At 34.6% G+C, this 13,400-nt stretch overlaps 1 protein-coding gene across 4 annotated transcripts in view; it reads right to left on the reverse strand.

The window, feature by feature from the left end:
• Positions 1 to 570: 570 nt before the first annotated feature.
• Positions 571 to 13,400, reverse strand: part of CEP44 (centrosomal protein 44) — a 45,282-nt gene continuing 32,452 nt past the window's right edge. Inside the window, exons 7-11 of one of the 4 annotated variants that reach the window (XR_009188051.2) lie at positions 12,735 to 12,941; positions 11,901 to 11,976; positions 2,574 to 2,698; positions 2,278 to 2,378; positions 571 to 1,488 (exon numbers count right to left, since the gene is read on the reverse strand). Coding sequence is in view for 1 of the 4 variants with exons in the window: in XM_004458660.5 (XP_004458717.1) it covers positions 1,446 to 1,488; positions 2,278 to 2,315; positions 2,574 to 2,698; positions 11,901 to 11,976; positions 12,735 to 12,941 (489 nt within the window). In the remaining 3 variants the exon portion in view is untranslated. The remainder of the gene's footprint in view (positions 1,489 to 2,277; positions 2,379 to 2,573; positions 2,699 to 11,900; positions 11,977 to 12,734; positions 12,942 to 13,400) is intronic. The other 3 variants (XM_004458660.5, XR_009188057.2, XR_009188061.2) reach the window with 3 other exon arrangements.

The raw sequence follows: 13,400 nt of genomic DNA on the forward strand, positions 1-13,400 counted from the left end.
ATTGTGTGTGCTCTACATTAAGAAAAAAGGACAGGAAAGGTATAAAAAAATACTTTTCCTTCTGTTTTCCACAACAAAACTTCAAGAATGTTTTTGATTAAAATCAGAATCTAGTTTTACGAAAGGGAAAATATGTTCCTATATTTTATGGGAAATCACCTGTTTTATTACAAGGTGGTACTATCATTTCATGCTGGTCCTGATATTTTACAAGTTAATTGATATGTTTTTTCCTTCTTATAACAGTAATCTGAGTTTTTTAATGCACTGTTTTTAAAATTGGTAAAAAAAATTAACAGGATCCATTCACTCCAAAAATATTTACTGAAACTATTAAATATCAGGTTGTATCCTTCTGTATGTTAACTTCCAAGTTGATAATTTCAAAGTCTAATGACAAAACATACAGAATACTAAAAATACTTTAATACTTAAAAGTTATTTTTACTTAGAATTTTAACAATGCTTTATATTTACAGTAAAATAATCAGTTATACATATATGTAATATAAACAGATGAAGAAATCAAATATAATCAGATGATCTACTTAATAAAGAAAATTACTCTCCTTTTTCTTCCAAATGGCATCATATTTTATTTTTCAATTTACAAAGTTAAAAATACTTCTCGTGTAATTTTTCCATAAATGTAAATTTAAAACTTCTCTAAAAATAAAGTTAAAACATCTAAGATTTTTAAAAACATCTCTTTCCAAAAAAATTTATAACTTCCCATCACTGCAAAAATACTATGTATCTTGTAACACTGGACAGCCACCATCTGTGTCTGTGCTGCTAGTCTTAAAATATGTTACAGAATAGAACACATAAAATACTTCATACATTTCTCACAGTGAACTTTCAGGTCTAATTCCAAATATAAAAGGAGAAGCATACTCTTACTTTCTCAGTGTTAAGTGAAAATATGTTCCAGCTTTTTTGACTAAGGATGAATTAGATGTAATTTTTGTTTTATTTAATTTTCAATGAGCGTATTTAACATTTCATTACAAGTTATTCTACAGTACAGATGGCAAGATGGTATGTAAGAGAGCCTCCTGGGTACAATATGCAAGTCCCAGTTGGAATGTTTCCAACAGGATGTAAACCACGGTCCACAAACCTATACTTTAAAAAACATATTACTTAGCACACTGCCAACAAATGTCAACACAAAACTACAGTTCTGTAATGACTTCACAATGTAAAAGAAATGTACTAGAACAGAAGTTTTCCCTAAGAAAAGTAAGACACAGTAAAGCAGTATAACCATGGCTCAAAAAAAAATTGATTTATTCAATATTGATGAAAAAAAACCATATTAAATGAAACTCGAATTCTTAACAAAAATATTACAGATATTTAAATTGTACAGAGAATTTTAAAAATATACAAGATATACAGAGCCAAAGTCCTAGAGAAGTTCATGTAGAAAAATCTTACAATTAGTGACTTGAACATTTCAATAACTCTGCAGTTTCTTCAAACCTGAAATATAATAAATAATATACTAAGTAAATAAACAATTCAAAATAAAGCATATGATTTAAGTTGTTGAAATTATGCTTTTGAGCCTAAAATAAATTTGAATATTTTTCATAACTATAGGTACAGTTATATTTACTTTACTATTGTACTTAATGAGCTAAGTAGTATGGCCAGGGTAAGGTAGGGTAAGGTAGGGATAGTTACAAGTTTTTAATTTCTGGAGCATAAATTATTTCAGTATTTTTTAAATTTCAAAAGAATATTATAGTTTTATGTTAAATGGTAGGATGCATAATGCTATATATTCAATTTCAGTATATAAACTACTCTTCAAATAAGCATAATTTCATCTGTACTAAATAAGAGTATTTTTAGTAATAACTTACCAACATCTTGCTGAAAAAGACTAGTAGTATTTTAGCAATACTCAGAATGTTTCCAAACTATCTGACCACATATATTATTTAATATTTTAATAAACTAGTTATTTTATTAATAGGTACCCTCTTGATTAACTATTAACAACAACAACAAATCTCTTCGCCCTTTAATCCCTAGTTAATTCCATTAACAATGTTTTACATCACTTGTTAGAACCAAAACAGTGACTCATCTCACAAACACATAACTGTAGGTGGATTTATTATCCACTGGAGTCCTGAAGGAAATTCCACACCTGACTGAGAGACCTTTAAGGTTTGAAACACATATGCACATTCTATATATACTGTAATCTAGCACAATTCCCTATAGAGAAATGAATTTCTGTTGCCCTTTTCTGTTACTTACATTTTTTTCATCCTTTCCATTTTCTGGATTGTTGTTTCCTTTAATTTAAAAAGCAACAAATTTAGGCAATTTCTCAAAGTAAACCACCGTCAAAAATGGACCTTGAACATATAAAACACAGTCTAAAACACTGCATTTAGTACTGCTTACTTATCAGAAAGAATTTTTATGAGAGATTAAGATTTACACAGTTTCACTATTTTTCTTGCCAGTAGTATATACAATTAAAACTAATGCTTGCTTATTCTCCTGACCTTGGAGAGGAAATCATCTAAGCAGTTGCCAGTTTTCCTTACCTCTGAAAACTCTTTCAAACCACAGTAATTAATAGTTGAGGTTCTGGAAGTTGAATCTGATGATAATGTATTATACCCAGAGGACAGAGTAAGACTTGCTGGCCTCTCCTCTTTGCTTTTTTTATCTGTGGGGAAATTAATGTTTAGTTGCTTTTTCCTTTCACAGTTGGCTATAACATATAAAAATGTGAAGTAGAGATGGAAGAAAAAGAAACATTATTTTTATATAAAATGGCTACTGGTATAGACACAAGATGAGTTGTAAATATTCTTTTAGGATAATGGCCTACAAGTGAGATTTAGATATGAAAATTGGCCAATACAAATTACCAAGAGTAAAATTCTCTTTAACATGATAGCAATCAATTCAAATATTATAGACAAGTTAATAATTTATTTTAAAAAATATGCTGACTCATTTTCTTAAAATGATAGTTTTTATATTAAATAATGAATATCAATGAATCTATCATGATGTTTTTTATCCAGCAATGCCTAAGCATTTCACAAAGGTTTTACTATTGTTCTGTGGCAGGTGAAAACATATATATGTAAAAAGTAATCCTCAGAATTCAAGAGTCACAGATTTTTTTCTAAAGAATTGAACAACTTTCCATATCCAGTGTACTAATATTATTTATTCATCAAAATTATAGCAAATTCTTCCCACAGCTGAATCAATTACAGTCCATTACTGTTAAGACAATGTGCTTAATTTTAAGCCTAGTAAGATCACTAGGTATTCATGTTTCCTACAAAAATACTAAAGTTTCAAATTCTAACAATATCAGATTCACCATCTGACAATTCTATTGCATCATGTAATTGAAAAATGTGCAAAAGTACATTTATAATAGTTGGTCGGCCATATTAATCAACAAGAAAATACAAAGAGCAATACAGTGTCAAAACACTGCTTTTAATATGATGGATTTCAAACTTATATTATTCTTTGTCCTAAACTGCCATTCAAGACTTCTTTAAGGACATTTAACAATATTAAAGATTTCTGTTCTTAAGTTGTTACAGAACAAAAGCACAAACAGTTATTTACTAGCTGTGTGACTTGGGGAAATAAACTTCAGTTTGCTCATCTGTCAAGTGGAGATAATAGAATTTAGCCTATAAATTACTTAGTTAACGGGTTGGCACATAGTAAATACTCCATAAACATTAGTTTAGTATTATTAACTGCTGATTTGTTATTCCACATATGCTTCATTATTAATAATTTTCTTAAAGTTCAATTGAGCAAAACCATAAATATACACTCCAAAAAAATTTTCTGAAAATTTTCTGTGAAATTATTTTGCCAATAAAGTAATAGTCTCAGACCTGCCAAGGATCTGAGGAAGGATCTGGGGCAATGCTTCTATCTTTTTAAAAATGATCCTTCTCTATAAAATATAATTAAGTAGAAAACTAATTAACTACTAGAAAGCTTACTGCCTCTTATACCTTCGTTTTCTAAGACAGTGTAAAATAAATCTGAAAAGGGTTATTAGTACATGGGTTATTTGACTAGGTCAAATTATCACAATGGTTGCAGACCCCAAGAATTATTTGCTGTTCATTCTTATCACTCCAAAGCATTATATAATGGCAAGGTGAGTCTTGTAACTTTTCTATTGTTCTTGGTTGAACCTTCCCTTTTTACTTTCAAGACTACTGTAATATTTGAATATTTTTACATAGAAGCTGAATGAGAATAATTCAAACATATATATGCTATAGTTTTAAAAGGGAAAAAGCTCATTGAGGAAGATCAGATAGCTGTGATTGGGGGGGAGAAGGACAGTATCTTGGGATCAGTATCTGAATTTTAATATTAAGAAAACTAAAGGAATAAATATCTTTATATTCAGTATTATGACTGAAACTTTGCTCCACCGAATTTTCAGTATTTTCTGGTTTATCAAAAGTCCTAGCCAAAACAAATATACATGCTTACATATATTTACAAAAGTATTGCTTTTCAGTTAAACGATCCAAAGTTCATCTACTCCAATTCCACTAAGATAATCAAATATAAAAATTTCAATATCCACCAACCCATTCAAATCTAGGCTCTATTTCTTGGCTCTCTTTTTATTTTCATCTCCACCTCACTTCATCCATAGCCACACGTGGACCTTGTTTGTCCAAATTTCTTTTAAAATTTCAAACTTCCAAATCCCTACAATCATCTACAAAGCCTTCAAACAAAGATCTTTTCTTACTCCCACTACTTTTGTTCAATCTCAAGCAAATCTTTAATCATTTCACACATCCACCCACTCACCTATCCCAAACCAATAATCCTCTCATAGCTTTAGTTCTTTCACTATTCAGCTTAAGGAGCATCCTTATTTCCCTCACCAATTCATACTTCTGTTTAATGAATCCTGCAAACCCTAGGTATTAATCAGATATCTGACTGCTAAATTAGGGCAAAAAAAAAAAAGGACATTCATTTAAACTGGCTTAAATGCGATTTTATTGAAAGCCTACATAGTCAACTCAATCAGGAAATAAAAGATTACCAAAGGAGGGCTGAAACTAGAAAGACTCATCTCTCATGAAGCCCCACAGTCTTTTTTTCTAACTCTTGACCATTTGCTACATCCCTCTGCTTTCTCTGTAGAATGGCTTTTTCTCCTTACTCAAAAGCATGGACTATCACAAAATGGCCTCTTAGCTCAGGCTTAATTCCAATCATTTGGCTGACTCACTCTTGGTGTCCTAATTCCAAATACACAAGAGAATACGATTTGGCTCAACATGTTTTGGATTGGCAGTCCCTGGATTAGGTGTTTACTTTTTTCTTATTTTTTAAAAATATATTTTAAATATTTACTTCTCCCCCCACCCTCATTGTTTATGCTCAGTCTGCTCTCTGTGTCTGTCTGTTATGTGCTCACTGTGTCTGCTCATCTTCTTTTCTTAGGAGGCACTGGGAACCAAATCTGGGACCTCCTATGTGGGAGGGAGGCACCCCATTGCTTGAACCACCCCTGCTCCCTGCTTGTTGTTGTCATTCACTGTGTCTCATTGCATCACCTCATTGCAACATCTTGTGTCACCTTGTCTCATCAGCTTGCTGTGCCAGCCTACCACGCCAGCATGCTGTCTTGCTCATTTTCAATAGAAGGCACCAGGAACTGAATGTGGGGCCTCCTGTGTAGTAGGCAGGCACCCAACTGCTTTAGCCACATCCGCTTCCCCTTGGGTCCATTCTTGAGTCATTTAGTGAACCTGGGACCAAGATGACATGGTAAAACTTGGAACACAAGCTAGACCCAGCCAGCTGTTTTAGCAGGGGCTGTGGGGAGCAGGTAATTTGAAGGAATAATTTTGAAACCAGGGAGGAACCATATCTACTATGCCTTAAATCTTGAATTATTTTCCATAGGAACGGATGGGTATCTTCTGAAAGTACTATTTCTTATATCATTCCATAAAGACCATAAAGAAGTGGGTCCTAAGACAGGAAACTGGGACTGGGAAGACAGACCTTAGAATGTGGGAAGAAGGCACAATTCTCAGTCCTGAATTCTGGGGCTAGATTTTTCCCTATAGGGAAACAATTAATTTCTGGATATTTTGTCTTTGTGTTTCACATAATTTAATATATCTAAAGGTACACCCATTATCTCTTCCCCACACTTTTCCTCCTCCCGATATCCCTATTTCATTAAAGAATAACAACTATCTACCCAATCACATGAGCCAAAACAGTCAGTCTTGACTTTCTTTCTCTCTCCTTCACCTCTTCTACATCTATCAGTGTACAAGGCCTATCAAATCTAACTTCTAAATATCTGCAAAATAAAATCACTTCTTTCTCTTCATCTCTTAGAAGAGGCCAAAATATGCTTCAATGTACAGTCCTTGCCTGTCTTCCTTTTCTTTAATCAATCACAGCTTTTATGATGACTTTTCTGAAACACAAATCTGATCCTATTAGCCTAGGTAAAAAGCCTTTAATGGCTTTGGGATAAACTTCATGATTCGGTCTTTCTGTTCCTCGGCTTCAACTTCTTTCCTGTCCTCACATATACCCTTCCTTAGAGCCCTACTGGAACAAGTCATACTCTCTTGTGTCTCCATATCCTTATTAATAATATCCTTTCTTCCGGGGGAAAAAAGCACAAAACAATAAAAACACAAAAAACAAAAAACAAACAAATAAGCAAAGTCAGTCCTGACACTTTGGTCATGTCATTTAACCCATCTGTGCTCACTTATTCACCTTTCTAAACAATGGAGAATCAATTCAGTTTGTTTTCAAGGATTAAATAAGATAAATGTGCAATGCCCAGGTCCATTGTATTGCCTACTGAACATAAATCATTTCACAGAAAATCGACACCCTTTGAGGTGACTTCACAACATTGAGGAAACAGAAAAACAAGATCACTCTGTAATTATGTCTGAACAGACAAAACAAGGACCATGCAACCACAAAAAAGATCAGACATGAGTGACTATTATTTCTTTTCTAATGAAAATTTCATCCCCATTTCACTCATCATCATATTGCTCCTACTTCTTGACAGCACCCAAACCAGAGGAACCCTCACTTTCTTAAGTTCTCCACAAAATCACCCAGCATAGTCCAATCATTATATTAAAAGCCTTCACTCACACTTACTGGGACACTGAGATGCCTTACAGTTCCCCATAGAACAATGTATTTCTGATGAAGGGAAAATGAATCTGCAACTTCACAAAAACCCTTCCCAATTTAACCTAATCCTAAAATCAGAGTGGTAAATTATTGCTCTTTGCGTCTCCACAAAAATCAAACCTTCTGTCTCCAAGAGTGTATATATAAGGCATAATGTGTGAGGCTTTGGAAATTTGATTCTTCCAACTTATCTAGGTAAGATATAAATTCTTTGAGACCAGGTATTCATTTTATTCATAATCAGTAGTCCATTTCAGTTCATTACTTTTAAGTTCTAGCACAGCGGCTTAAACTTGTTTATGTGTTCACTAAAAGCATGCTAATAAAGTTATTTTTTAAAACTAAGCCTAAAACATGTGGAACCAAACCTAGATTTATAGCATGCACTCAACATTCCTTCAGTGCATAAAAATTTGAGCTCGACTGTATGTTGATACTGGAGATAAAGAGAAACACAGATAAACTTTCATCCTGCTAGACAGATAGTCCATGAGATAAATTTCTTGCTTTCAAGGATCTTAGGGTTTAAGATAAATAAATAAGATGAATAAATAAATGAAAGACCAATAGGGGAAAACAAATATTTTACCAAATCTGAATTTTGTGATCTATATTAAATTTACCACCTAAAATTACCTCTTAAATAATTATATTTAACAGCATAATCACTGAAATTGTTCTCTGTGCAAAGAAACTGGCACGTGCATGAAATATGTAGTGGTTAAGAGAAAACTCCAAATCTCCTTCACCATCCCAATAGCAGTGTGATCTCTGGCATAGCTACTTAACCTTTCTGTACCTCAGTTTCCTCATCTGGAAAATATGGATAAAAATAGTACTTATTTTGCAGGGTTGCCTTGAAAGTTAAATGACTTAGTATAAGACTTAGAACAGTGCCAGCACATATTTAGCACAATAATGTATTGCTGTTTCTGCTGTTTTTAAATTGTCACATACGCAGTGGCTGAAAGATCTGATAAACATCCACAGATTTAAAATTTAATTTCACTAAGAATCCTGAACTGGACAAAATATCTCTTCTACAAATATGATTTAATCACAAACACAAGACAGAACTCAGACATTACGGAATTACTAATTTACAAAAAAAATAAAAAATAAAAGCTGTCATTAAAAAAAAGGCCAGAAATTTTTATCCTTGCTTCTCAAATCACATTGAAATTATCCGTAGCATAGTGAAGTGACATGGAGAAGACCTAGCCTAATTTCAGGTCCCTCTCACTTTACAATCATCAGTGAATTGAATAAATGAAAGGTGTTTGCAATATTAAAGGTATTAACAAATGTGGTTTCTTTTCTTACATCTAATATTTACATAGGAGAAAGCTACAACTTAAGTTTAAATTAGAAACTCTGGATGATTGTTTTTATTCTAGTGCATTTTCATTAAAAGAGTAAATGGGGAATGGATGTAGCTCAACTGGGTGAGCACCTGCTTCCTATGTACTACGACCCAGGTTCAATCCCAAACAAAACAAATGAAAAAAACCAACTCTCACTGGGGAGTTGATGTAGCTCTGTGGCGGAGTGCCTGCTTCTCCCCTTGCCCTCCCCTGCAAAAAAAATCTCTAAATGCTCTCAGTTTTGTACACTGGAATTTTTTCAGGCCCTCTATATAAGCTGGCATCTTAAGCTCTTCTTGGCTTTAGTAGTCTGTAGGTTCATTATTTTCTTTATTTCTGGGGGTTTTGCAATTCCCACAAAATGTTAAGACTTCAGAATTTTAAAATTACCAAGTAGTCATCAAAATCATTTCTCTGCAATAAGTATTTGCACAGGGAAGGGATAAAATGGGGGCATAGGGATACCTTTGGGTGGGGCTTTGTGGGCTTGAGGGGTGCTAGGGATGAGAGGATGGGTCAGATGGCCAAAGAAATTGGGGGAAGGTGGGGGGAACATTTGAACATAGGAGATTGTCAGGAATGTGGCTGAAACTATAATGTTGAGAAAACTCTTTAGAATATATAATAAGGAAGATTACCTGTTTAAGATACTTAAAGGGGTGCATCTGACACAGGTGTGAGCGCTCATTTTGTGATAGTAGGTTATATCATTGGGTAGAGACCCATACAATGAGAGTGAAAGTATACCTACATCCTGGGGAGGACTGATGCTCTCAAACAGAGGGAACTGTATCTCTTGAGAGAACTGGTGGCTCCCAATGGGTTGGGCAGTGGAGTATGCCAAGCCCTCAACATTGTTGCAAGTATCTCTGAATATGGTCTTCAAGTAATGAAGACTGATTGTCACTGTGGGCCCTGAGGGGAGGGTGAAAGAGCTTTGAATAGATGGAATCAGTGTAACTGTGGGGCAATGGAAGTGTTCCACAAGATCATGCAATGATGGATATAGGACATGTTAAATCACACCAAAAATGTATAAAAATCTATAGACTAAAATGTAAACCATAATGTAAAACATAAGGTAACTAAAAATTCAGAAAATTGTATATTCTAAAATATAAACCATTATGTAAACCCAAATGGAACCATGTTTGAAAGCTATTGTTTCAATATCTGTACATCAGCTGCAGCAAATATAATAAGAATATGTAAAAAGATCATTGCTGGGGAAGGGACAAAGTGTTTGATGTTGGATATATGGGAGTACCGTATATTGTATATGTGAATTACTATGATCTAAAACTTTTGTGATGACAAACTTAATAAATAGAAAGAAAAAAAAAAAAGACAGGATGTAGACATTGAGGAAGAAATGGAAGAAACTGCTTTGCCAGTGTACATACAGGGCAACATCTATAGCAGTGGTGAAAGGAAAAACATCAAAAACAAAGCTTTTTCATTTTTTCATTTGTTGAAACCTCAATTTGTTTTTACTTTACTTAATCTTTCTAAATCAGTATGTATTCTATATCCAACCTTTAAACCCATCACTATATTCCATTTTGCTCTTAATGGAACCTGGCAATATATTAGGCTTCATTTTTGAAGAAGCTTTGGACCACAGAGAGGTTCAACTATGGCAGGGGAGGAACACTGGTGTGGGGTATTATTGATAGGGGGCACATGGATGGGAGGGAGCTCTCCAGGCCATGTATACAGGGTACATAAAAATGTTTGGATATTTTCATAGTGGTTTCAGTTAAAAATGACAACTGAGGAATGCTGAGTTCCTAGCCAGGGATGCTCTTTCACATTTCTCAATGGAGCAGCAACAATCCTCCAAGTACAATGGCAAAGACCAATAAAGAAGGATGATCCAACAATGAACCTTTGATACTGATGACTATGCTTATGAGCCTGTGCACCTGAAATATTAGGCCTAGAGCTGCAGAATGCCTAAGAGTAACCTCCTGAGAGCCTCTATGTTGCTCAAATGTGGCCACTCTCTAAGCCAAACTCAGCATGTAAATCCATTACCTTCCCCCCAGTATGGGACATGACTCCCGGGGATGAGCCTCCCTGGCACCGAGGGATTACTACCAAGCACCAGCTGATGATATAACTAGAAAAAGACCTTGAATAAAAGGGTCAACTCAGACCAGCAGAATATCTCAGCCTACATGTAATACCAGGTATTAAAAACTGCTTTTTGAATAAAAGGGGGAAATGGAAAGGACACATGAGTTTATACGACAATGCGTCTCCAAGAAAGAGTCAGGAGGTCATCAGAGGGGTTGCGCTTATACACACCTCAGCAGGGTCCCAGAGATAGCCAAAGTAGATATAAGCCCAGGTACTGGTTCTCTTGAAGGCTACAGAGACCCACAGGTTCTATGGTCATGGCAGATGACTCTGGAGTTCAGTGCCATGTCAGTTGGCCCTACTTTGGAGTTTGTGTTCCTGAGTGTGATGGAGCTGGACTCAGATGTGACCTTTCTACATATGCCTCTTCTGTCACTTTTACTGGACCTGTGGTTGGCGCTGGGGTTGGGGTATACTCAGGACACCTGAATCTCTGGACTGTCCATGTGACAGCCAGGCCCTGAGCCTCAGCAGACTTGCAACTCCTACCCTCTGGTTTATTGGATTTACCCTGGCCAGCTAACAGGGAGGTGAAGAAGGTCAACTACTACACCAGGGAGCCAAGAGTGCCTACAATTGCAAGCAGAAGAATTGCATCCATCATCCATGTGGAATCTAAACCCCCTCTTGATATAGAGGTAGAATGGACATAACCATCCCAGGGTCCACAGGATGGAGGAATAGAGTATGGATTAGAGTGGACTTACTGATATTCTACTATGGAACTATTATGATTAGTAATAGAAGAAACTGTAACATTGATGTGGAGAAAGTGGCCACGGTAGCTGCTGAGGGTAGGGAGAGGAAAGAAGAGATATGATGTGGGGGCATTTTCAGGACTTGGAATTGTCCTGGGTAGTACTGCAGGGACAGATGCTGGACATTGTACATCCTGTCATGGCCTACTGGGTGAACTGAGGGAGAGTGTAAACTACAATGTAAACCATTATCCATGCGGTACAGCAGTGCTCCAAAACGTATTCACCAAATGTGCCATGATGATGAGAAAGAGGCTGTTGATGTGGGAGGAGTGGATTGAGGGGGGCGGGGGATATATGGGGACCTCATTTTAAAAAAATAAATAAATAAAACCATAAAAAAAAAATAACTTCTTTGCAAACTCCTCATCAAACCAATACTGTAAGAACTTACCAGGATTCAGAGGATCCATATCTCTACTAGAAGAATAGTCTTCACTCATTTCACTAAACTCTATATATCCATCATTCTGGAAAAATACAGTTTAGTATTGAGAATGAAATGATTAGAAAAATTTTCTTATTTTATATTCTTATTGAAAAGCATAAAGTATAAAGACGGCATGATAAATGTTGAACTGCTTTTAACGATTTTATTTATAAGTAATACATAAATACTATGTATAAGAAATGATCTTTTAAATGTGGAAGCAGATAGGAAATTTTTTTAATCTGTTAATGTTAACTTCACTTTCTAAAAAGGACAGGTAGATCCAAAATCAAAATCCTAAGTAAATCAAGAAACGTGTTTCTCAGATTTTATAAGGCAATGCCAAATTCAGAAACTTTATAATGAAATTCAACTGTTATTGAAGTAAATGAAGAAAAGGAAATAAGTTACAATTTTACATTTTCTTCTACCAATTTTTCCCCATCTTCTGAAAACAGGCCACTTGTACTGTTGAAGGTCATAAAACAATTTAAGCTTTTTATAAACGAAGTCAAACATTGTCTTACTTTGCATAAAATACTTCAAGTCTTATTTACAGCTCAAAAAGCTCAATTTACAGGTTTGCCACATTATCTTATTTGATGGAAGAGAAACAATAGCCACAACAACAAACCAGGCTACATATAATGAGGACTTCATTTCGATGAAATGTTTTCCCAATACTTAAATATTCTCTTATTTAGCATTTCCAAAAGAATACACATACAGCCTTGAAGAAAAGAAATACTTCATAGAATCTGAGGTATTCTCTAAATTTTAAGGAAAGAAAATAAATACCTTTTTATACAAAAGCATCTCTGTTTCAAGAAGAGTGACACGACTTAGAAGATTAGTCCAGGTCTTTTCATTTACCATCACTTTTCCTTTCATTTTTTCTTCTAAACAGTCTAACCTACTCTCTATCCAAGTCAGCTTCTTAAGCTTTTCTTGGCATTCGGCAAGCATAGTCTGTAGCGTAATAATCTCAGTATTAACCTTTATATCCTAAAATGATTAGAAAGATTAAAAATAATATTACACAAACTGAAATTCCTTTAAAATCAACATATTCCCATTTCCATCAAGTTCTTTCTATAGTTACAAAGGACAATAATAAAACATGATAGATAAGTATGCTATTTCTGGAGGTAGAAAGCTTGAGTGCTTAAACCAGCTAATCAAAACTTATGCCCTTGATGCCTCAGTTTTCTTATCTACCAATAGAGAAAACAGTAGTCCCTACTTTATCTGGTTCTTCTCAGGATTAAATGAGTAATTTGCATAAAGCTCTTAAAACAATATTGAGCAGTAGTACAATAAAACACTAACTAGCTTCTTATAAGGATACCTACCACAAAGAGAGCACAACACGCAACACAATGAATTGATTTGGCTCAGTTTACCATATTAATGGCCATCAGGTAATTTTAATAAGTAGCAACTATATACTAAGATGTATAGAAG

This window comes from Dasypus novemcinctus, chromosome 1 (assembly GCF_030445035.2).
Source record: "Dasypus novemcinctus isolate mDasNov1 chromosome 1, mDasNov1.1.hap2, whole genome shotgun sequence".
NCBI lineage: Eukaryota > Metazoa > Chordata > Mammalia > Cingulata > Dasypodidae > Dasypus > Dasypus novemcinctus.